Source organism: Saccoglossus kowalevskii, chromosome 9 (assembly GCF_978046115.1).
Source record: "Saccoglossus kowalevskii chromosome 9, keSacKowa6.1, whole genome shotgun sequence".
NCBI classification, from domain to species: domain Eukaryota; kingdom Metazoa; phylum Hemichordata; class Enteropneusta; family Harrimaniidae; genus Saccoglossus; species Saccoglossus kowalevskii.
Window position 1 is genome coordinate 12,519,866 of NC_140649.1, and position 22,947 is coordinate 12,542,812.

Below are 22,947 nucleotides of genomic sequence, written 5' to 3' on the forward strand. Positions count from 1 at the left end.
TACATTGTTCTCTAAAATTACTGTTTTTTTTTACATTCAATTGGTGTACATATGTATCTCCTACAGCTAGATTTCATAAAGTGATGTATATATGTATCTCCTGCAGCTAGATTTCATAAAGTGGTGTATTTATGTATCTCCTACAGCTAGGTTTCATAAAGTGGTGTATATATGTATCTCCTGCAGCTAGATTTCATAAAGTGGTGTATATATGTATCTCCTACAGCTAGATTTCATAAAGTGGTGTATATATGTATCTCCTACAGCTAGGTTTCATAAAGTGGTGTATATATGTATCTCCTGCAGCTAGGTTTCATAAAGTGGTGTATATATGTATCTCCTGCAGCTAGGTTTCATAAAGTGGTGTATATATGTATCTCCTACAGCTAGATTTCATAAAGTGGTGTATTTATGTATCTCCTACAGCTAGGTTTCATAAAGTGGTGTATATATGTATCTCCTACAGCTAGATTTCATAAAGTGGTGTATATATGTATCTCCTACAGCTAGATTTCATAAAGTGGTGTATTTATGTATCTCCTACAGCTAGGTTTCATAAAGTGGTGTATATATGTATCTCCTACAGCTAGATTTCATAAAGTGGTGTATATATGTATCTCCTGCAGCTAGATTTCATAAAGTGGTGTATATATGTATCTCCTACAGCTAGGTTTCATAAAGTGGTGTATATATGTATCTCCTACAGCTAGGTTTCATAAAGTGGTGTATATATGTATCTCCTGCAGCTAGATTTCATAAAGTGGTGTATATATGTATCTCCTGCAGCTAGATTTCATAAAGTGGTGTATATATGTATCTCCTACAGCTAGATTTCATAAAGTGGTGTATATATGTATCTCCTACAGCTAGATTTCATAAAGTGGTGTATTTATGTATCTCCTACAGCTAGGTTTCATAAAGTGGTGTATATATGTATCTCCTACAGCTAGATTTCATAAAGTGGTGTATATATGTATCTCCTGCAGCTAGATTTCATAAAGTGGTGTATATATGTATCTCCTGCAGCTAGATTTCATAAAGTGGTGTATATATGTATCTCCTACAGCTAGGTTTCATAAAGTGGTGTATATATGTATCTCCTACAGCTAGGTTTCATAAAGTGGTGTATATATGTATCTCCTGCAGCTAGATTTCATAAAGTGGTGTATATATGTATCTCCTACAGCTAGGTTTCATAAAGTGGTGTATATATGTATCTCCTACAGCTAGGTTTCATAAAGTGGTGTATATATGTATCTCCTGCAGCTAGATTTCATAAAGTGGTGTATATATGTATCTCCTACAGCTAGGTTTCATAAAGTGGTGTATATATGTATCTCCTGCAGCTAGATTTCATAAAGTGGTGTATATATGTATCTCCTACAGCTAGATTTCATAAAGTGGTGTATATATGTATCTCCTACAGCTAGGTTTCATAAAGTGGTGTATATATGTATCTCCTGCAGCTAGGTTTCATAAAGTGGTGTATATATGTATCTCCTACAGCTAGATTTCATAAAGTGGTGTATATATGTATCTCCTACAGCTAGATTTCATAAAGTGGTGTATATATGTATCTCCTACAGCTAGATTTCATAAAGTGGTGTATATATGTATCTCCTGCAGCTAGGTTTCATAAAGTGGTGTATATATGTATCTCCTACAGCTAGATTTCATAAAGTGGTGTATATATGTATCTCCTACAGCTAGATTTCATAAAGTGGTGTATATATGTATCTCCTACAGCTAGGTTTCATAAAGTGGTGTATATATGTATCTCCTGCAGCTAGATTTCATAAAGTGGTGTATATATGTATCTCCTACAGCTAGGTTTCATAAAGTGGTGTATATATGTATCTCCTGCAGCTAGATTTCATAAAGTGGTGTATATATGTATCTCCTGCAGCTAGGTTTCATAAAGTGGTGTATATATGTATCTCCTACACCTAGGTTTCATAAAGTGGTGTATATATGTATCTCCTGCAGCTAGATTTCATAAAGTGGTGTATATATGTATCTCCTGCAGCTAGGTTTCATAAAGTGGTGTATATATGTATCTCCTACACCTAGGTTTCATAAAGTGGTGTATATATGTATCTCCTGCAGCTAGATTTCATAAAGTGGTGTATATATGTATCTCCTACAGCTAGATTTCATAAAGTGGTGTATTTATGGAAGTACCCATAGGTCTAATTAAAATAGATCAATTTATTGCCTTAATAGTTATTCATTAATTACCAATTTATTTAATTTCAGTAATTGTTTCAATTAAATACAATGAGGTTATTCATGTAATACCTGTAATTAAGCAAATAAATGACTGATTGGCAATGGAAAATAATAACAGACACAACCCTAGTTTTAAAAATACATGTACAATGTATGTATCAAGTTGACTGTGATTGAGTTAATATGCAAATTATAACAAAAATAACTAGATGTTTCATCAGTTACAATTGCGCAAAAAATTATTGGTGAGACAAGAGATTTGTGCACAGAAATGAACACGCCTGCAGGTTTTTGATATGTTAATGCTGCACCCCGAGGCATATTTCAGAACATGTGGCCAGTTACGTTCAAAATATCATTTTTAAGACAAATCAGCCATAATACAAATATCGATCTTATGAAAACATAATTTAAAAGTGAGACAGTCAGCGTGCAGAGAGTGCATTCCAATTACAAACAAGCATACATCACATGGAACCCGTATTAACCATGGCACAGTGCAACAACTGTGAAATCAATTAAATAACGTGTAAAACATAAATGCTTCCATGGTGGAGGGTTGAAGGTTGTTGGGAGAGGAGGGTGGTCAAAAAATTATAAAATTCCAATATATTTACCACATCTTGTAATATTCTATCACTACAAAGTGTCAGCAAGGCATTCTTCTGCAACTGTTGATGATTAGGGAATGTTTCCATGGCATCCATGGTTAACTGCACCATGTCTTTGAGTACAGACACATGGACATTATCAGCTAACTGCTGCTTAGACAAATTATACAGACAAGCACTGTGTGGGGGAGAGAAAAACATAAACCAAATGAGATAAGAAATTTAATCACAGGTTGATGACTATATCTAGTCATCAGGAACCAGACCAGAGTAAATTAAATTTGCACAAGCCCCATTATGTCTTGTCTCAATGCATTTAATGAATTATGCAAATGTACATCGTGGCATTCAGCAAAAAAGCCATATTTGGTTTTGTTCGACCATATTTTGCACCCATTTCAAAATTAACCTATATTTGGTGTAAAGTATGTCACCAGCATTAAACGCGTGCTAGGTTATCCAAACACTTTTTTTTATAGAGCATGACGGAAACAGAATTCCATCGCGGTAAGCAAGCATACACATACATAACATTTAGAACAGTTATCTTTCTCTAACTTATTACTACAATTACGGAATAGATGAGCAATTACGTTTTGACCGATAAGATCATTGTGTTGCCTTTGTGCATACTTTGCAGTATTCTCCTGATAACCTAATATTTAACATACAAGTAAAGTTTGTAATCTTTCTCTGCTACTTGCCTAGAGATTAGCGTAAAATCATGTTCAATGAGCAATGCAAAGTATACAGTTACACCATGTGTGATGTTTCCCACTGTCTGTGTAGTAAAGATTACTTATAGAATGACTGAAATAATGTGCTTATCACCAATTTTTGTTTTAATAATTTCATATGATTTTAATTCCTAGAAAGCAGGTTATTTCACACACATGTGTTTTGTTACTAGTGAAAAATATTTGTTTTAATAATTTCATATGATTTTAATTCCTAGACAGCAGGTTATTTTCACACACATGTGTTTTGTTACTAGTGAAAAATATTTGTTTACTAGTATAAAACAACAAACATTGATGGTACTGGTAGAAGTTTTCTCAATAAACAGCCTAGTAAAGGGGCATACCTATTCTACATGATGTTTTTGTAGTTTTGTGATACAAAAAATATCCTTTGTGTTTAAACTGTCAGTATGTACACAGGATGTAGATCCCCAACATTATCCACAATAAATCACACTTCATTTGTTTGCTTGTTGTTTGGTTAACAGTGACCTTTCACCTCAGTAATTTATGCAAAAGCTCCTGCTTTGTATGCAAATGTTTATGTCTACTGTAAAGCAATATGCAAATCCTGCAGATCCTGACACAATAAACATATGCTGGGTGTTGTAATCAATCAAAGTAGGGACCTACCTCGCTGCCATCTGAACACCTAGATGTTGCCGATGACTGGCCATACCAGGCAGAATATGCTATAAACAAAATAATAAAAACAGACATTTGAACAATTATTTTAAGATATTTAGTATAATACAACTGTTATTGAAATATATTTTTAGTAATATGGTGTGTACAAATCTTCTAATGGTCTGTGGTAAAATATAATAAAGTTGCATTTCAAAAGTATGTCAAACTAATTCTTGTTTTCTCATTTTTTGTATGTACAATGTATGACAATTTTGGTATTAAAATGTCTGCGAAGACTTTCAGCAGGCGTTGTGTTAACAAAGAGAGAAAAATCCTTCAGGAAATTGTTGTTGCTTTGTTTTTTTTATATTCAATTAATTTGATTTTGTTGACTATATTGATGAAGTTTTTGAAGTTATAATTAGATTTGGAGAGAAATGAATATGATTTATTTTTTTCTTCTGTATTTAGTTTTCATAACATATTTCCAAACTTTTTCACAGAAGATACTAACAGTATTTTGACAGGCTAAAAAAAAAAGACATAATTTATTTACATAATATAAACAAAAATCAAAGAAAGCTTAGAAAGAACTCCCATGTGCTGAGAGTATTGGAGACACATTAAATATAATTTGAAATTACTTAGCTGAAAACTAATTATGCAAATCAGAAAATTAATATGACCAGATTTGAGTGTAAAACTAATGAGGTCTGCGCAATGTAACAGAAAATCTATGTCTCCAAGTTTAATTGAAATGTGATTAGAACCAAAAAACCAAAAAATTATGAATTATTATGCTTATTAGGGAATTAATATGAACAGATTTTTACCCCAAACTAATTAGGTTTGTACATTGTCCTAGAGCATCTTTGTACTAAGTTTCATTGAAATGGAATAATTATTACCGTAAAAACTCCAAAATTTCGACCCCTCTAAAAATTCGACCGCCTATTTATTTGCCGGGTTTCGGTGTTTTATTTACCTTCAAATTTTCGACTCCACTAAAAATTGCCGACTCATTCTTATTCGAAAATTGCGACCAGTTTCAGTTTTCCCCCAAACGAAAAAAAAACGATGTGAGCGTTCAAACGGGACCTTCCTCGAAGGCATGAATCCGGGTTTCTGATTGACTGAGAGATTTTTATTTTATTGGTAACGAAAATATATTCTAAATAAACGAAGTTTCAAATAAAAACGAACACAAAAATCTCGGCATGCTGCGTTTCTGAATTGTTGATTATTACTGTACTCAGTAGTGATTATAATAATGTACACAAAATAAATTTGTTGAATGGTTATGAAATATAAATAAAAGTCAACTTAGTTTCATCGTAAGCGAATGATTCCGGTCTCGTATAAACGTTTGATGCTGTAGGATATCCGCCATGTTCTCTTAGGTCAAATAGGTCAAATCGCTAATTAACTAATCAAAAAGCTGGATGATGCCAACGTGTTCAAATTACCATAGCTTATTTAAATAGATTGATGTTGTAGTACGATATTTTGGCTTGGATTTTGATGCGAAAACGGCATGATTTTTTTTAAATAAAAAAATTAGTTGTTTTTAAAAAATAAACTGGTCATCTGAAGAATAATTTAACATTGTTCACAGTGATAACAGCTCATTCTCGAAAGGAAGCTTACCCGCTCACGCTAGTCACGATAAAAATCATACACGTGTACTCTTGAATAGACAAACGTCAATGACTACGGTAAAACTTAGACTCTATTTTAGCCGGCAGGATTGATTGAAATGTCCGAAAAATGACGCCAAAATACACCTTAAAAGTCCCATTTTATTTTCTTAAATCCCATTTTATTTTTTAATCCAAGGGCGAATTTACGGCAGAATTTGGTCCCTCAAATAACGGACACGTGAGCTTTGATTCTAACCGGATACATTGCACTGGGTCGGGGAGATAGTTTGCTAAACTTCCATGCATCTTTTGTCCAATGGGTACCTGTACTTCGAACATTCGCAAGTTTTTCTAGGTAGTGCGAGACAGCTTTGTCTTTTGACCTATTAGTTTTGTGCTGACCTCTTCTCCGCGTCTTGATGTTTTGTTTTGCTTGTCATAATACTCACTGATTGATGACTTTGTTTAGATTTTGAGTTACAACTCGGCCACGACCTTTGCTTTTACCGTGAAACATGAGGAAGTTTACGTCAATTGACGGACATTGCATTTTTTAAAAACTAATGAAGCACACTGTCTATCATCCCCATGTTTTCATTTGCTGATTTCTATTCTGAAAAATTCGACCGTCCGAAAATGCACCTTAATTTTGACTCTAAAAACACGTCACATATCTAACACCAATTATTTAAAACCGGTCGAAATTTTGGAGTTTTTACGGTACTTTAGATATCAGTGTGAAAGCTTAAAATTGGTTAATTATGCAAATTAGGTAATTAATATGTACAGATTTTAACCCACAATTATTCAGGTCTGTCTATTGTCCTACAGCATCCATGTACATTCATTGATATGTGATGTATAGTACCTGAGATATCAGTGTGAAAGTTGGTTAATTATGCAAATTAGGTGATTAATATGCACAAATATTTACCGGAAACTAAATGGGTCTGCATAATTCTAGATTCATTGAAATGTGATGATTAGTACTTTAGATATCAGTAGAAAAGCTGAAAATTAATTATGCAAATTAGGTAATTAATATGCACAATTATTTACCCTAAAACTAATCAGGTCTCTGCATAGTCCTAAAGGATCTATGTACCAAGTTTCATTGAAATGCGATGATTAGTACTTGAGATACCCGTGGAAAAGCTGAAAATTAACTAATTATGCAAATTAGGTGATTAATATGCACAAATATTTATCGAAAACAATCAATCTCTGCATAGTCCTTGAGTATGTAAGTACCAAGTTTCATTGAAATGTAATGCTAACTACTTATATCAAATGCTGAAAATTAATTAATTATGCAAATTAGGTAATTAATATGTACTGATATTACCATAAAAACTATCAGGTCTGTGCAGTGTCGTATGACATCTATGTACCAAGTTTCATTGAAATGTGATGATTAGTACTTGAGATATCAGTGGAAAAACCGAAAATTGACTAATCATTATGCAAATTAGGTAATTAGTATCCACGGATTATTACCAAAAACTAATCAAAACCTAGCATGAGTTCAGAGCATCTATGTACCAAATTTCATCAAAATCCAATGAGTGGTTGTTTAGATATCAGTGGAACAGTCATGGAACCACTAAAAAATAGCTAATTATCATGCAAATTAAGTAATTAATATGCACGGATTTTTACCAAAAATTAATCAAATCTGCGCATATGTTCAGAGCATCTATGTACCAAGTTTCATCAAAATCCAATGAGTGGTTCTTTAGATATCAGTGGAACAGTCATAGAACAGCTAAAAATTAGCTAATTATCATGCAAATTAGGTAATTAACGAGCATGGATTTTTACCAAAACCTAATCAAATCTGCGCATTGGCCCAGAGCATCTATGCACCAAGTTTCATCAAAAACCGATGTATGGTTCTTGAGATAGCAGTGGAACAGTCGGACACACATACACACACACACACATACACACATACACACATACACACATACACACATACACACACACATACAGACACACTAACTGCAAAGACTCCCATTTTGTGCTTCGCACATGGGAGTCAAATATAAACAATCAAAAAATTAATTAAAGCGGGAGAGTTGTCACCTGCACATGCGCAGGAATTGATCCCAAGCGACGATAACAACACACGCTAAAAAGACAAAGGCTCATGGGTAGATGCTTGTTTGTAAACAATTACACACTTTGGCCAACTGACACATGCGCAGAAGACGACACCCCCGCTTTAAGTACCGGTAGTATGTTTTATTAAAAAATACTGCACATAGAATAAGGGGTCAAAACATCCAGGAAGTAATTTATTGCATTATTTTTTTTCCACAAAAAATGAATGTGGGCTGCATGACTACTGCAGCATTAACCCTTCGAGCAACAGGAGAAATGTCACACCAACATTTTAATGGGAAAAATCATGGTACTCAAAATGTTCAACACAAATGTCAATATTTTCTTCAACATCTCCATACAGATGTAATAACAATTTTATCTTATCATATCTATCCTATCTAAGCTATGCAACTTATTTTTATTTTCTGTTGACCTGACCTTGGGATGACCCAAAAGTCAGAAGTTCATGGTCGACATACAATAGTCCTGAACCTGTAAAAGTATATTCAACTAATTATATATGAATGGCTAATAGTTAAAATATAGTTACATGCATCCATCCCACTTTCACACGTCGTCGAGAGTTAATAGAGTAAAATGGTGGAAAATAAAGTTTCCAAAAAGTAAATCACAAAGATCGTTTCCATGGAAATGATGGGGTCACTTTCAATTGAATATTGGTGTAAATTAAATGTATACTGCTGATTATCAGAATTCAGAAACTAGTTCCGGTAGCCCCACATTTTTTTTTTCAGACTTTTAATTAAGCAGTCGCAAGGAATAAGTTAGTAAGTAACACTTCAGAAAACCTCTGTATCAAAAGGTATATTGCATATTCACAATTAGTATACCGGTAATTAAAACAGAAACTTTATTACACTGTCAGGAACTATAGTAGCACACATGTACTTTAATGTTTGTTTGTTTATCCCATATCACTGATAAATTGTTTTTCACAGTTTATTGCAGAAAGTAGATCACAACAAGCTAGTAACTATCAAATGACCCAGATATGTGTCCTTGTTATCCCAAAAGCAGTTCAAAGCAGATATCGGTACTGTACTGTAAACAGGTTTGACTTTGCTGACAAGTGAAATCTGCTGAATTGACATTTCAATCAATAAAGCTCATAGTTTCACTAGGAAATCCATGATTTTAAAAATCCTGTGAATACAGTTTAATTAACAAAACAGCGAGATTACAGTCATCGTCACATAGTTCAGAACATAGGTTCCAAAAGTTGGTTTGACCCAAATTGTTCTATAATCACATAGCAATCTCGAGATGTACATCAGCAAATGCTCGCAGTGTTGCTGTATCATGCCAATATGCTGGTGACAGTAAATACTAGTGAAAAATAGTGCTTCTACTGTATTGAAAGCTTACACACACAGGTTACACACCTCCATGCAACCTTCAGGTGGACCTTCAAACTATGTCATAATAGTTAATGACTGCGTCTTATTGCTTTGTGTATTTTTATTGGCTTTCACTGACATCTAATTTATGTTATATTCACTGGTGTTTATTATCATTGCATGTCAATAACAGAGCTTTTTTCACTTAAACTAAGGGGGCCATTTCTCAGGAAGATGTGCTTGTCAAATACCTGATTCATGTCTCACTTTGAACTTAACCCAACAACTTTTACTAAATTTTACTACTGTGGTATAATTAACGCTATCATTTTCCCGTCCAAATTTTTGGCTAAGCATTTTGTACATTTTTGTGTATTATTCTGTATATTTATTCTTTAATTTTCAACCAAATCAACATAATTTCTACATTGACTACAGAATCTTTATCGAAATAAAAAAAAAAATAATGAAAAAAATGTTAGATTATTTGTTGGAAGGTGACAAAAGTAGAAAATTATTTTTTAAACCACAAATAAACAAATCCAACAATTTGCTGTGAATTTAATGCATTTTATTCACTTCAGAAAAACAGCCAATACAAAATATACTGGTCACAGCGCTGACATAGTAATGCAAGACACTCCCACACCTCAACTTTTTTTTTTAACTACAAACAATTCTCCCCAGAGTTCCCCATCCATTTATTTTATTACAAGCTATTTATTACTCAATCCCATTACAGCATAAACTGGTGAGAGTGGGAAGTAGTAATGACGTCACTGGAATCAATGAAGAGTCCATTGTGTAAAACACAGAAGGTGAATGACAATCTCATCTCAAATGTCAACCTGCCACATGGGACAACAAACGGATAAACATTCCCTTGTAATATAGTCAGTATACTTGTACACATGTACAATTATGCTAAAACCACACAATTCTGTGTTCCACATGATTGCCGATTTTAAAAACCTAAAAAAATTATCGATATACTATTTTGTAAGTCTGATTAGAGAAAAAAACAGCAGCAATACAGATGAGAGCCCCTAAAATAAATGTTTTGTCAGAGTGAATGTCATTTCGAAAAGGAATAAAACTTTTTTTTTGTTTGATTTCTGTCGAAATACTGAAATAATGAAAGGAAAATAAACACCAGCACAGTGGCAATAGCTAATCTCAAAACTCTGCCAGTGCTAATAAATACGAAATCACAAAATATACTTCCGATACTTAGTATGTGTGTCTTGGATTAAATATACTGGTACTGTGAGAAATAGACGATCATCATTTTATATAATTCAGCAAGTTAAAAACACTATAGAACAGAAAGCAGTGTTAAGACTATCGCACAATGACAGACTAGCAACGATGGTGAAAAAGTGAATATCCTTAACTTTTTCAAGAAACCAAAGAAACCGAAGTACCATTGAGGGGTGAGCTTTTTGTAACTGTGCCTTGGTTAATTTGAGAGTAAAAAAAGTTTTCACATTGACCTTTGTAGAAAAAACAAAAACGTTGTTGATAAAAAAATAAAATAAAATAAACAAATAAGCCATCATAAAAAGTTTAACAGAAGCCCTTTCTGGAATCTTCAATGAACCACAGCCTGATGAAAGTTTTACGTAATAAAGTGTACCGGTATTTGTTTCTTACCTGTACCATATCTACTCTGGCTTTCTCCAAACTCTGGGTCATGTCAAACAATGTACATAAAGTCTTATGCATGTAATTAGCACGACTGCTGTACCGACGTAGAGCCTCCAGAATCTGTTTCTCATTGGTTTCACCAGTAATCTACAAAATCAAACAGAGATCATCTTTCAAGATAAATTGATATTTTGAGCTTCATACTCCATAGTACACATTTGTTGTGGTTATATTATTATATTGCACACATAGATATTTGAAGTGACAGTTATGATCACATCTAGGAGACATATATGCACTGCAATATTTATGTATTCAATAATTATGTTAATACAAGTCTCATTACATGTGATCACAACATTAATAATAATTATAATAGACTGACTATAATAAGACTTATTTTTATTTTACAAAAGCTGTAATCGTCAATGACCTAGATACTGCATGTACCATAGTAGACCACTGATAAACTGACAGACTACAGCTGCATGTACAGCGGCAGGGCGGACTTACTACATCGCTGACAGAGTTGTCAGAGCAGAGCAGCCAGACCACTGCCAGAGTTGTCAGAGCAGAGCAGTCAGACCACTGCCAGAGAAGTCAGACCACTGCCAAAGAAGCCAGACCACTGCCAGAGGAGCCAGACCACTGCCAGAGGAGTCAGACCACTGCCAGAGGAGTCAGACCACTGCCAGAGGAGTCAGACCACTGGCAGAGAAGTCAGACCACTGGCAGAGAAGTCAGACCACTGGCAGAGAAGTCAGACCACTGCCAGAGAAGTCAGACCACTGCCAGAGAAGTCAGTCCACTGCCAGAGAAGCCAGACCACTGCCAGACCACTGCCAGAGAAGTCAGACCACTGCCAGAGAAGTCAGACCACTGCCAAAGAAGCCAGACCACTGCCAGAGAAGCCAGACCACTGCCAGAGAAGCCAGACCACTGCCAGAGAAGCCAGACCACTGCCAGAGGAGTCAGACCACTGCCAGAGGAGTCAGACCACGGCCAGAGGAGTCAGACCACTGCCAGAGGAGTCAGACCACTGGCAGAGAAGTCAGACCACTGGCAGAGAAGTCAGACCACTGCCAGAGAAGTCAGACCACTGCCAGAGAAGTCAGTCCACTGCCAGAGAAGCCAGACCACTGCCAGAGAAGCCAGACCACTGCCAGAGAAGCCAGACCACTGCCAGAGAAGCCAGACCACTGCCAGAGAAGCCAGACCACTGCCAGACCTAGTTGCCATATCATTTAAAACACATGAAATTAATCTGAAGCAGTGTGGTTGCACACAAGATAATAGTAATTTACAAACACACAATATTCTTGTTTTAAAAAATATTCGGTTTTGTATCTATGATAGAGGGACTGTAATATTGCATCTTCATGCACAGTAGAAGGGCTGCAATTTGGCAAGACAAGTACACACATTTGTACGGTTAATGACATGCAATAAGACTCATCATGCCCACCAGCCATATCCATCAGACATGTCTCTTATTATACAATACTAAATGAGTATCAAATTTTTTCAATGAATAATTTGATCATTTATATTTACAACAAATTTATGAAATTAATTTCTAGAATTCCAGTCAGCTTTCCAGTTATTTTCCCAGACTGCTGAACCTCAAGTTATTAATGCCTCAATCCTGCAGGGCATGATATAACTACATTTTTTACGTAACATAAAGCCAAGATATCTGTTTGCTCAAGTGACTAAAACACTGGTAATCACGAAATCTCAAAACGTTTCAATCCAATCTCGAAGGATGAAGATGAAAAATACAAAAATGTTGTATTTAAAACTTCAAACAATTTTACCATTATTGTTGTACATGTACAAATTTAATGTTGTAATATAAATAAATCTTGAAATTTCATATCATGCAATTCATTTTGACATTAACCTTTTCACCACAAGACTTTCTCGCCAAAATTTTTCTGCACTTTTTTTCTTACATTCTTTAATATTTCTGGAATTGAACACTAATTTTGGAGCCAACACACATAATGAAAAGAGGGAACTGGTGGTAAAAAGGTTAAAAGTTATGAAATTCTTAGACTAGTGAAACATACTAATAATTTCATAAATGAAACAAACATACTTTCCTCCAATTTGTGTATTTGACACATAACACAATTATTCTGTTCACTGACTATTTGTTATTTAGTTTATAATAGGATTTCTTCGGTGCAAGTCGAAGAAAATAAATAATCTCATCACAGCACCAGAATTTATATTCAACTTTTGAAATGAAAAAAATTCAATGTGGTCACAGCTAGCATTTCCAGTATTAAAGATATATCATTATGTTTCATAAATATTTGTATGATGTATTGGGATTGATAAACGTATAAATGTCAGACAGTGTAGACATCCAAAAATATTATTATTTGTAAGTAATGGGATTGAAAACGAAAAATTGTAGTACTTAAATCTGAACAACTTTTTTCAAAAAATTATTAACTTTTCTAATAATATAATATTTGTTCTGAGGTTAATGCTACATGTACATGCATATACAAATTATAAAGACCGTAGAGCAAGAGTATCTAGGACAATGCGACCATGTACTGTCCGTAGGTATACTTATGTATAATCCCACGATATTACCTTTAAGGTTGACGTCAGCAGACACAAGTGATTACTGCTCAAGTTTTGTAATAATATAATTGATAACACTCTGGCGGTAATCACAAGTGCCTGCTTACGTCAAACTAAGAGAAAATATTGAGAGATTATATATTTATCATACGTATAGTTCAACAGTCTGAAAAAGCAAATCGCTGTTAAGTGTTAAATGAGGAACTATGTAGTGCTTAATTAACGACAACTACGAAGGTAACACTACGTGCCTAATATGCTAACTTTGTTTCCGCGACATTGTTTCTATTTCATGCAAACATCCTGCGACATTAGGTGGGATTCTGATTGTTCGTTATATTTGCTACAAGCATCTATAAGATTTTATTAATTACAATCAATTTTTTGGAGCAACTGAACAATAATACTGCAAATAAACCATACATGTAGTTATTTAGACTATATAAAAACCAGGAAATGACAGACAACCTTCTGGTAGCATGTACAATGAAAAAAAGTTTGGCAGTATGTGACAAACATGTCTGCCATTGTGGAAGTATAGTGTAATCATGGCGTTTGTTGGTTTTGAGAAGAATCCGACCTTGATCAGAATTTGCTAGTTGCACAGAACATAACACTCAAGTTTGTTCAGAGAAAAATTCTGTCATGACATGTAGTAGTAGTAGTGAAAAAATACTTTAAATTTACTATAAAGTAAAAAGAACCTATTGGCAAGACTATAATCTTTATTTTGGGTTCAAGAGATCAACAAGTAACCTGATTGACATACATGTACATGTATAATATTCATAGAACAATCTATTGTAAGGGGATTGGAAACCAAAGGGAAATCCGTTAGAAATATAGAAGTGATAAAAATAGAAACAACACACAGTATTTTGTTTGCATTGCCGTGTTTTGTAAATTTCATGGTTTCAGTTTTGGGTTCATTCAGCGTTACAGAATAGTTCTTTTTACAAATCGTGACTACTTGTCGACTAGTCACTGAGAAACTGTCACCAACCTTTGTATGGAAAATGTTTTGCAGCGCCAGGTTTATACAGGGGTGAGGGTTTGGAAGAAAAATGATTAATTTTAATAAAATGTACATTTTTAGTCCAAAAAGATATTGATTTCTTGTTTTTGGTCTCTGTGCATGTCTGTTAAAATGTGTGTGTCACATCTTTTTGTTTCAGAATTAAAATTCTGACGGTGTTTACCAGGGTATGCATAATAGATTTCTGCCAGGCTTCTAATGCGGCAAAACAGACATGTACGTGAATTGACTGTCAACGAGAATTAACGGCCAAGGCTGTATTTAAAAAAGTTTGTTGAAGATTTTTGAAATCCAATATGGTTATAAAAGTACATGACCAGTGAAGTTATTTCATGTGCATAATATTTATTTTATCTTGTACAAGAATAGACTGATTACATTGAGGTTGAATTGAAAGAATTGTTATTAACACACTGTAAAGGAATTACAATGTGGCTGACTGGTCATAGTATGGTAAACTGGTCACAGTTAGAATGGTACAGCACTGGTTGCATGCCCCTATCTACAACGGTGCTTCAAATATTACAGTTGTGAATATTAATGAGGTGATGTGGCCATATATGGTAATAATATGTTAGTCACATCTTTTTTCAAATGGCTTCATTGTATCACAGGTAACGTCCTTTTCTACACCAGTGTTTGAAACATTACATTTTGCGTATTAATGAGGTCACATGACCATATATAGCACTAAATGCATATCCATGACTGCAGTAGTGCCTAAAATATTACAGAAATGCATATTAATGAGGTCACATGGTCATATATGAATATACATGTATATATTGTCTGCAGTCTTCATCATACCAATAGTTGCATGTGCCTATTGTGTATCTGCAACAGTGTTGGAGATGTTACATTTAATATTAATGAGGTCACATGACCATTTACAATCATCTTATATGCGAGTAATATCTATAATATCTGTTCTTATCTGCTAAAGTGCTTGACGTTATGAACATTACTGGGGTCACATGACCATATATGATCATCTCATATATGACTCTTATCTCTCGTTTCATATCTTTACTGTAGCACTGTCTGCATGTCTCTATCTCAGTATCTGCAACAGTTCTAGAGATATTGCAGATACGCATATTAATGAGGTCACATGACCCACTAAAGTTTTTTCCCCATGAATATTAGTGCACATGTGTTATACTGTAAAGGGATTAATTATTCACTGGGTTTTAATTTTGCTTATTTCGCTGACTGGAAAATGCGCTAAATTAAAACCCAGTGAATATGTAAAATATAGCATAGAACACATTATCTAATTGATAAAACTGTGAATTTAAAACCCACTGAATATGCCTGAAATGTTAAATCAGCGAAATTTAAACCCAGTGAAAATTAGTCATTTTACAGTAGTTACTTTTCTGCATTCATAGATCCCCCCCCCCCTAATAAAGCACTTCCGCGTTCTACAAAATTCAATATGGAGACTGGTTGACATTACATATGGGAAATCTGACAAGTTCTATTTTTAGAGAATTACACAGTACAGTGTATTCCTAAAGTTTCAGGTCAAATGGGAAGAGTTTTGAAAAAAAATGAAAGAAGAATAAGAAACAATATAATAACAAAAACCTGAAGCCTAGTTATATGCTGTTTTCATTATAAATCACAAATTTAATGACAATTTTGGAATAAAAATAAAAAGCCGCCCACTCACAACCATTTTATAAAATAAATTGAACAGGAACTCTTTTTGTTTTTTTCCTGAATACCTACATTGTACATGTACATATACTCGCATAGTTTTATTGAATTTCAGCTGTGTGGTTCTTGGAATTTACTTCACTATTAATTCCAAAAAAAAACCCACATTATATCATAATGATATAACATTTTGAGATATTAGACATTTGAAATAATATAAATTTATGGATTCTCTAACAGAACAAGAATTTAATCCGGCGGTTAGATAAGTTATTTATTAGAGACGCTTGGGGGAACCAAAAATTGGGATGCAAATCACTCCAGTGACAAAAAGTTAGTGATAATAGGCGAAAAGGTTAGGAAATGCATTTCAAAAAGATGTTTTTTACTGTATTATACTAATTATTATACACATTTAGTTTGACCCTTATTACTATACTACTATTGTTATTAAAATGTAGTTCAATTTACTTCTGATCTGATGAAAATTATGCAAATAGAGAAATTAATATGCATGAATTTCAAAAAATAAATAAATAGATCTGCGCACTCTGCTACAGCAAATGCATACATACTACATATAAGTGTCTGTGTCATAAAAACAACTCCAAACAGATATGAACTGACAATTTTTCCAGAAGTGTAAGTGATATATGTTCCGGTACATTCAGTAAATGAATCACAAAACTAATTTTAGCACAGCCAAGAATTCAATAGAAGGAGGCTATTTTTACTGCACAGTTTATACAGTGAGTTTCAGTATTATGAGTCATTATAAAAAAAGTGGGATTTTCCCCCAAAAAAATTTATACTTTGAGTTAAAAAATATGAACTGCAGTAGTGGTTGGGTATGCGTGATTGGCAAGTCACGACAGGAGACAGATCATCAAGCAAACAAGGCAGTCAAAATAAAAATAGTCTCAGTCGTGAAATATTTTTATTGAAACTGGTTTGGAAAGACAGGTATTAATTAAACAATAGCAGTGCAGTGAATAATCAGAGAGAAGCGTATTCACCCCAAGTGATATTATACGATTAGATTTTCTTGAACAGTCTGTCAAGGCTAGACTCCTGCTTTAGTCACGTACTACATGCAGAAGTGAGGCAACAGATGGCAAAATAGATGTCATGTCTGACTCGTTTTGCCATCTACTTCCTAAATTTGGCCACCTGAACGACGTAGGGAATACCATATGACTAGTACATTGAGTTCTTTCCATCAGTATTGCAGTCATTATTAATGTAGTTTCTTGATCACATCATGTGGAATATGGTAAATGAATTAAAATTGATTATGCGGTTTAGCTTTTTTCACTGAAAATAGAAGACCCTGCAATGTGTACATGTACTCATGTATAGCGGTAGGTAGGTCAATTTTATCAAATTTTGCTTTGAAAATGGATGCCCTCTACAACTTTCAAGTCCAAATCGGTAAATGAATGAATCACAGGGAATGGTTAACATAACTGAATATTAAAGTAGTATGCTCACCCAGGGTAAAGTTGGAATATTAGATTAGTACATAATCCAATATATATATATATATATATATATATATATATATTAATATTTTGTTAGATGTTGAAGCTAGTCAAGTTTGAAGCAAGTTTGGTTTAACCCTAATCTTGTCAGCTCAATGTATTTCACCACATAAGGATCCAAGCATCACATGTCATGTAAATAAACAATGTACATTTCAAGCATTGTATTGTGCCACATGTGACCCATATGATATCAAATACATTGCAAGGCGACTGTAACATGCTTTTTCTAAAAGCAGGTGATGACATTACTTGTCACAGACGAGCGTATGTCTAGCTGAGACAGCAGACTTTTTTGCAGAAATTTACAGTCCCTGTGACAAATTAGTTTCAATCACTTGGCATAGGCAAAGCGATGAGTTGCATAAAATAGTGTTCACAAAAACCTCCCCACTCAATTTATTAAAAATCTAAAATAAATATGTTGTAAACATGACATCCTGATTAGGACAAGTGCTTCTGCCATCGATTAGGTTTGGCATTTTTATTTTGAATTGCCCGGAAAGCTATGACAAAGAGTACGATGATTCTTACCTTCAAGTCTTCTCTGAATTCATTGTGATTGGGATTAGTCAAACACTCCGCAGCGCACAGATCTGTCATGGCAAGTGTCTCTGGCACCACGCTCTTTGTGAGTAACAAACCAAGAAACTTCAACCCTGGATGGTTACGCAGAAATGTTTGTAGCGATCTTTCCATGAGACCGTCTCTCCCTGAGATATCGAGATACGTGATGTTTGGCAAGACATCTTCCATCTCCATGAGCCTTGAGAGATTAAACTTCCCTGATTGCTGGTTCCCGGTGAATGGATGTACGAGAACCTCTCGGGAAATATCCAGATGCAGCAGGTTGTCCAGTTGTGTGATAACCGGCATTAGGTTATCGTCAGAGACCCGTACTTGAAACATACTTAGATATTTGAGTCGATCTCTGCACTGTATTAGTGGGGTTGCATTCACAATGGGAGTGTGCGAGATGTCCAAGCTCTCCAAATGGCAAAGGCTGTCTATGACCAACTCAAGTCCTAAGTTATTGTTAAACTCAGTATAACTGACATTCAAATGGCGTAAGGCTTTAAGCATAGACAGTGAAATTACAATGCAAAACTTAGAACTGTTGACGAACGTAGTACCGCTGACGTTCAACGACTGCAAATGTCCGGTCGTCCATTCACCGAGAGCACCAATGATATCATTGACAGTGACGCCACGCACCCAGGATGCATCAAGGTCAATTATCCGATGACAAGACAACGCTTTCAATCCTTTGTATGACAGAACAGCATTCTTAATGAATGCACGCTTCAGCCTTGTTGACTTGGGATTTGCGAAAAGAGAGAGCACCGCGTCATTCAAGGCATACTGTTTGCTGAGCCTTTGTAGCAACTCTTCGGAGAGTTCACGGTGGAAGTAAATATCACAGTCCTTGAAGGATAACTTCACGAATCCAGATTTATCCTCACTGGGGATCTGAGTGCACAAACTGTACAAGTTATGAGATATGTAATCTAAGCAAAGTTCTTGTAGGGAATCAGGAGATCCTTCGCAGTCACATTCCGACATCGTTTTCCTGAAATAAGAGAAGAAAAATAGAAATGTACTGTTAATGAAATAAACACTTAAATTCTACGCTTCATAGTTTAGGTGTTAATAGTTCATTAGATATATGTTTTTACTGAATTCTTTGTTTAGTGCACTTGAACAAAACTTGTTTTAGTTTAAAGATGTTCCTGTGTCTCGATATACCGGGTAAGAGAAATCTAGATGTAACTATGACAACACTGATGATTTGCCCCGTATTCATGGTAATTAAAGATGCCCCCAAAATCATTCCTATTTTGTGAAATTATTCAATTGGCTGAATTTGGGTATACTGTAACTATTTTGTATCAATTTTCGCTGCAAGCTGGTGCTAATCACAAGTGTCTGTTTATCTAAAAGATTATATAGTTATCACATGCACATATTTCTACAGTCCAGTAAGATGAAACAGTGGTACAATTGTTAAAATGCCATCAAATATGAATATATATCATTGCATGGGAATTGTAAGCTGTATGTACATTTTGTAGTTCGCTGTGGCGGTATTCCATTTTGAGCCTTGACTATGCTGTGTGGCAAATCTGCTTGTTCATGATACATAGTTGCTTGAATTCACTAGAATTTTTTTTAATTCAACTGATTTAATGTGGCAGCTTAACAACATGCAATTCAAAAAAATAAATAATAAACCTATGAGCTTGTCAAAATGAACCATTTTTATCACAATCTGTATAACAAAGGTAAACAAACCCGGAAGCTTTGAACAACATAGTGTGTACACTGAAAAAAAAAAGTTCGGCAGTATGCAACATCAAACTATATGATATTCATTTTCAATTGGGCTAGCATTACATGTATGTCACACTGTGGAGATATGTACGAACGTTCCATGCATGTGATAACATCAATCAATCAGATTCAACAGTTTCGAGGTACCGGTAGCCCTATAGAGCACATTAATAGCAAGGTTACGCAAGGTTACAAAAGTCAAGTGAAATAAAATGAATTATACTCTCATAGAGGATTGTTAACTATAGATCTACAGAACAAATTATATCAAATGCAATTTTATTGTACAAGGTTTATTGGTTATAAAACTAAACAGGCATCGTGTAAACTTCTTTAGTGTCGTTGGTAAAAATTAATTTCAATTCAACAAATTTTATCGCTAGTCACATTGACGCGCTGATCCCAAATTGGAACTCTCGAAAGAATTTGGAATCACTTATCCTATTATATAAAAACCGTGTATATATATAAAATGAAGCAATATTGTTAAAATTAAACAAGCAGCCTGAGATAGCTCCGCTGTTAGCAATGCACATTTTATTAACTGAAGATATCATTAGAAAATGAACAATATCAAAGCAATCAGAACACATGAGAGGTCCACATGTAGTACCTATATATGTAATATCAAAGCAATTAGAAAATACATGTATCACTTTTTATTAAAAATAACAAAAATATTCACCAAAATTAGAGAATTGAAGATATCATCATGAAATGAACAAATCTAAGAGAGGTCTACCAAAGGTACATCTACACCAAGTATCAAAGCATTCAGGCTTGTAGTTTTCAAGAAGAAGTCGAAAAAGTAAAAAGTTAACATAGACGACATATGACGGACAATCACTCCTATGATAAGCTCCGCTCAACAAAGTTGACAGCCGGGCTAAAAAAAATTGCGAAACATCTTGATATTATATATTGGTGCCATTTTTAGTATCCCATAAATTAGAAATGGGAAAACAAAAAATGATGGTCACGATATGAATAACAACCTGGTGCTGAACTGAAGCACTATTTTACCCATATCTTGTTTGTCAAGTTGTACATACATTGGACACACACACAGGTATACATTTGAAATAACATGTTTTTGGTCTTCACTGCACCACCTCATTGTAATGTTCTAGTGCCTAGATCACATAAATAAATTGAAGTCATTTTTTTTTATCCAAAACAGAAATAAATTGACATTCTGATTTACAGAAAGATACATGCAAGGTTAAGACGACCAGCTGTTGAATGATAACGACAATTAAACATACCAATACATGATGACCTTACTATATAACGTAAACACCGAATACTGGACTCATCGGCATGTAGCAAGCAACTGACTCAGTGCAGTTCCGCAATGTATTGTTGTGTATATACGTATGTATATCACTGATATAGGATGACATTTGGCACGGTTCCAATTTCCCCACCCACTCAGCATTAAACACTGCCAAGAACCGGTTTTTACTCATGATGTATTTTGAAAGCTGTTATATGGCCTTCAATGGAGGGGGGTTCAATGTACAGTACGGGGTAAATCCCAGTGCAGCAATTATGCTATAAATTATTGTTTTCAGTGCTAAATGGGGGTACTTGCCAAACAAATACTTTGGCTCATAAAATATACCAAATGGAAGTCCCTTGTAAACTCCTAAACTACAACAAATGCAATCTTACAGAATTTCATGCATACCAGTACTTTGATTGACAAAATTCATGTTTATTTGATCCTTGCAAAATTTGAAAAAAGTTGTACAGCAAAGTCAATGCACCATAACAAAAACAACTTTTTTAATGCATTGTAAAACTCATACAGAAATGAGGCAATAGAAATTAAGTGCGCTTTTTAGTGACTAAACTGTAACCCCCCCCCCTTCAATTTGTCTGCACCTTTTTCTTATATATTCTTATATTTCTGGAGATGAACCCTAGTTTGTGAGCCAACAGACAACATTTTAGTCAATTTTTGGTCTCCTGAGGGAAAGTGCAGACTATAAACAGGAGTATTTTGTGAATTAGTGATGGGAAGTGAGAACTGGTGGTGAAAGGGTTAAGCATCCAAAAGGAATTTACCGTGCTCATAATTTGCTTACATAGATCTGTTTTACATGAAAGAAAGGCACCAACCAGTAAATGGCTGGGTTTAAATTCATTTTGAAGGGGATTGGGCATCACAGGCCAGCATAAAAACAGCAGCACGGCTTAAGTTAAGGAACCCTTGACTGTACATGTGAACGGAAAACTGTTTTCCCGTTCTTATCTTTCTACCATGTGCAACTCACACACACAGCTGTTACTATTTCTTGTGCAATAAAATATTGGTTGTTTGGTAAACTTTAGATAAACAAAATACTAGTTTCTATATCTGCAGGTATAAAATATATCATATAGCATTGTGGCTAATTTGCATGATAATGTAATAAGACTCACCCCTTGATTGTGTTACATTGTTATGATAATTATGCTCTACTTTATACGATTTTATTTATGACATGCAATTTTAAAAACACATGCCCGTATTAATTTTGTAAAAACAAAAAATTGAATAGAGACGTTTTTCTGCGCCGCAAACAAGCTTTGTAAATATAGAATATGTATTTTGTGGTTTAAAGTTACATGGCATTCCAAGTAAAAATATAGGAATTGTACTTTATCTGAGTAACGAAATTAGTTAAAAAATTTATTTTTGAAAGTCCGTTTATGATTATCTACTGGATAAGAACCAGTGCGCCTTCTAACAGGACTGATTTTTTAGAAATCCTGAATCAAAACGGAATCTAGTTTGAGTCAACCCATGAGGTAATCAGTTTTCAAGAAAAAA

The 22,947-nt window shown here is 34.4% G+C and overlaps 1 protein-coding gene across 2 annotated transcripts in view; it reads right to left on the reverse strand.

Moving 5' to 3' along the window:
* Positions 1-22,947, reverse strand: part of LOC100371812 (protein zyg-11 homolog B-like) — a 46,963-nt gene that overhangs the window by 13,381 nt on the left and 10,635 nt on the right. Inside the window, exons 1-5 of one of the 2 annotated variants that reach the window (XM_085503168.1) lie at positions 21,395-21,573; positions 18,333-19,368; positions 10,965-11,105; positions 4,214-4,272; positions 2,847-3,018 (exon numbers count right to left, since the gene is read on the reverse strand). In XM_085503168.1, the coding sequence (XP_085359294.1) occupies positions 2,847-3,018; positions 4,214-4,272; positions 10,965-11,105; positions 18,333-19,368; positions 21,395-21,402 (1,416 nt within the window). In that variant the 5' untranslated portion in view covers positions 21,403-21,573. Of the gene's footprint in view, positions 1-2,846; positions 3,019-4,213; positions 4,273-10,964; positions 11,106-18,332; positions 19,369-21,394; positions 21,574-22,947 lie in introns of those variants that run through there. The other variant, XM_002731728.3, reaches the window with a different exon arrangement.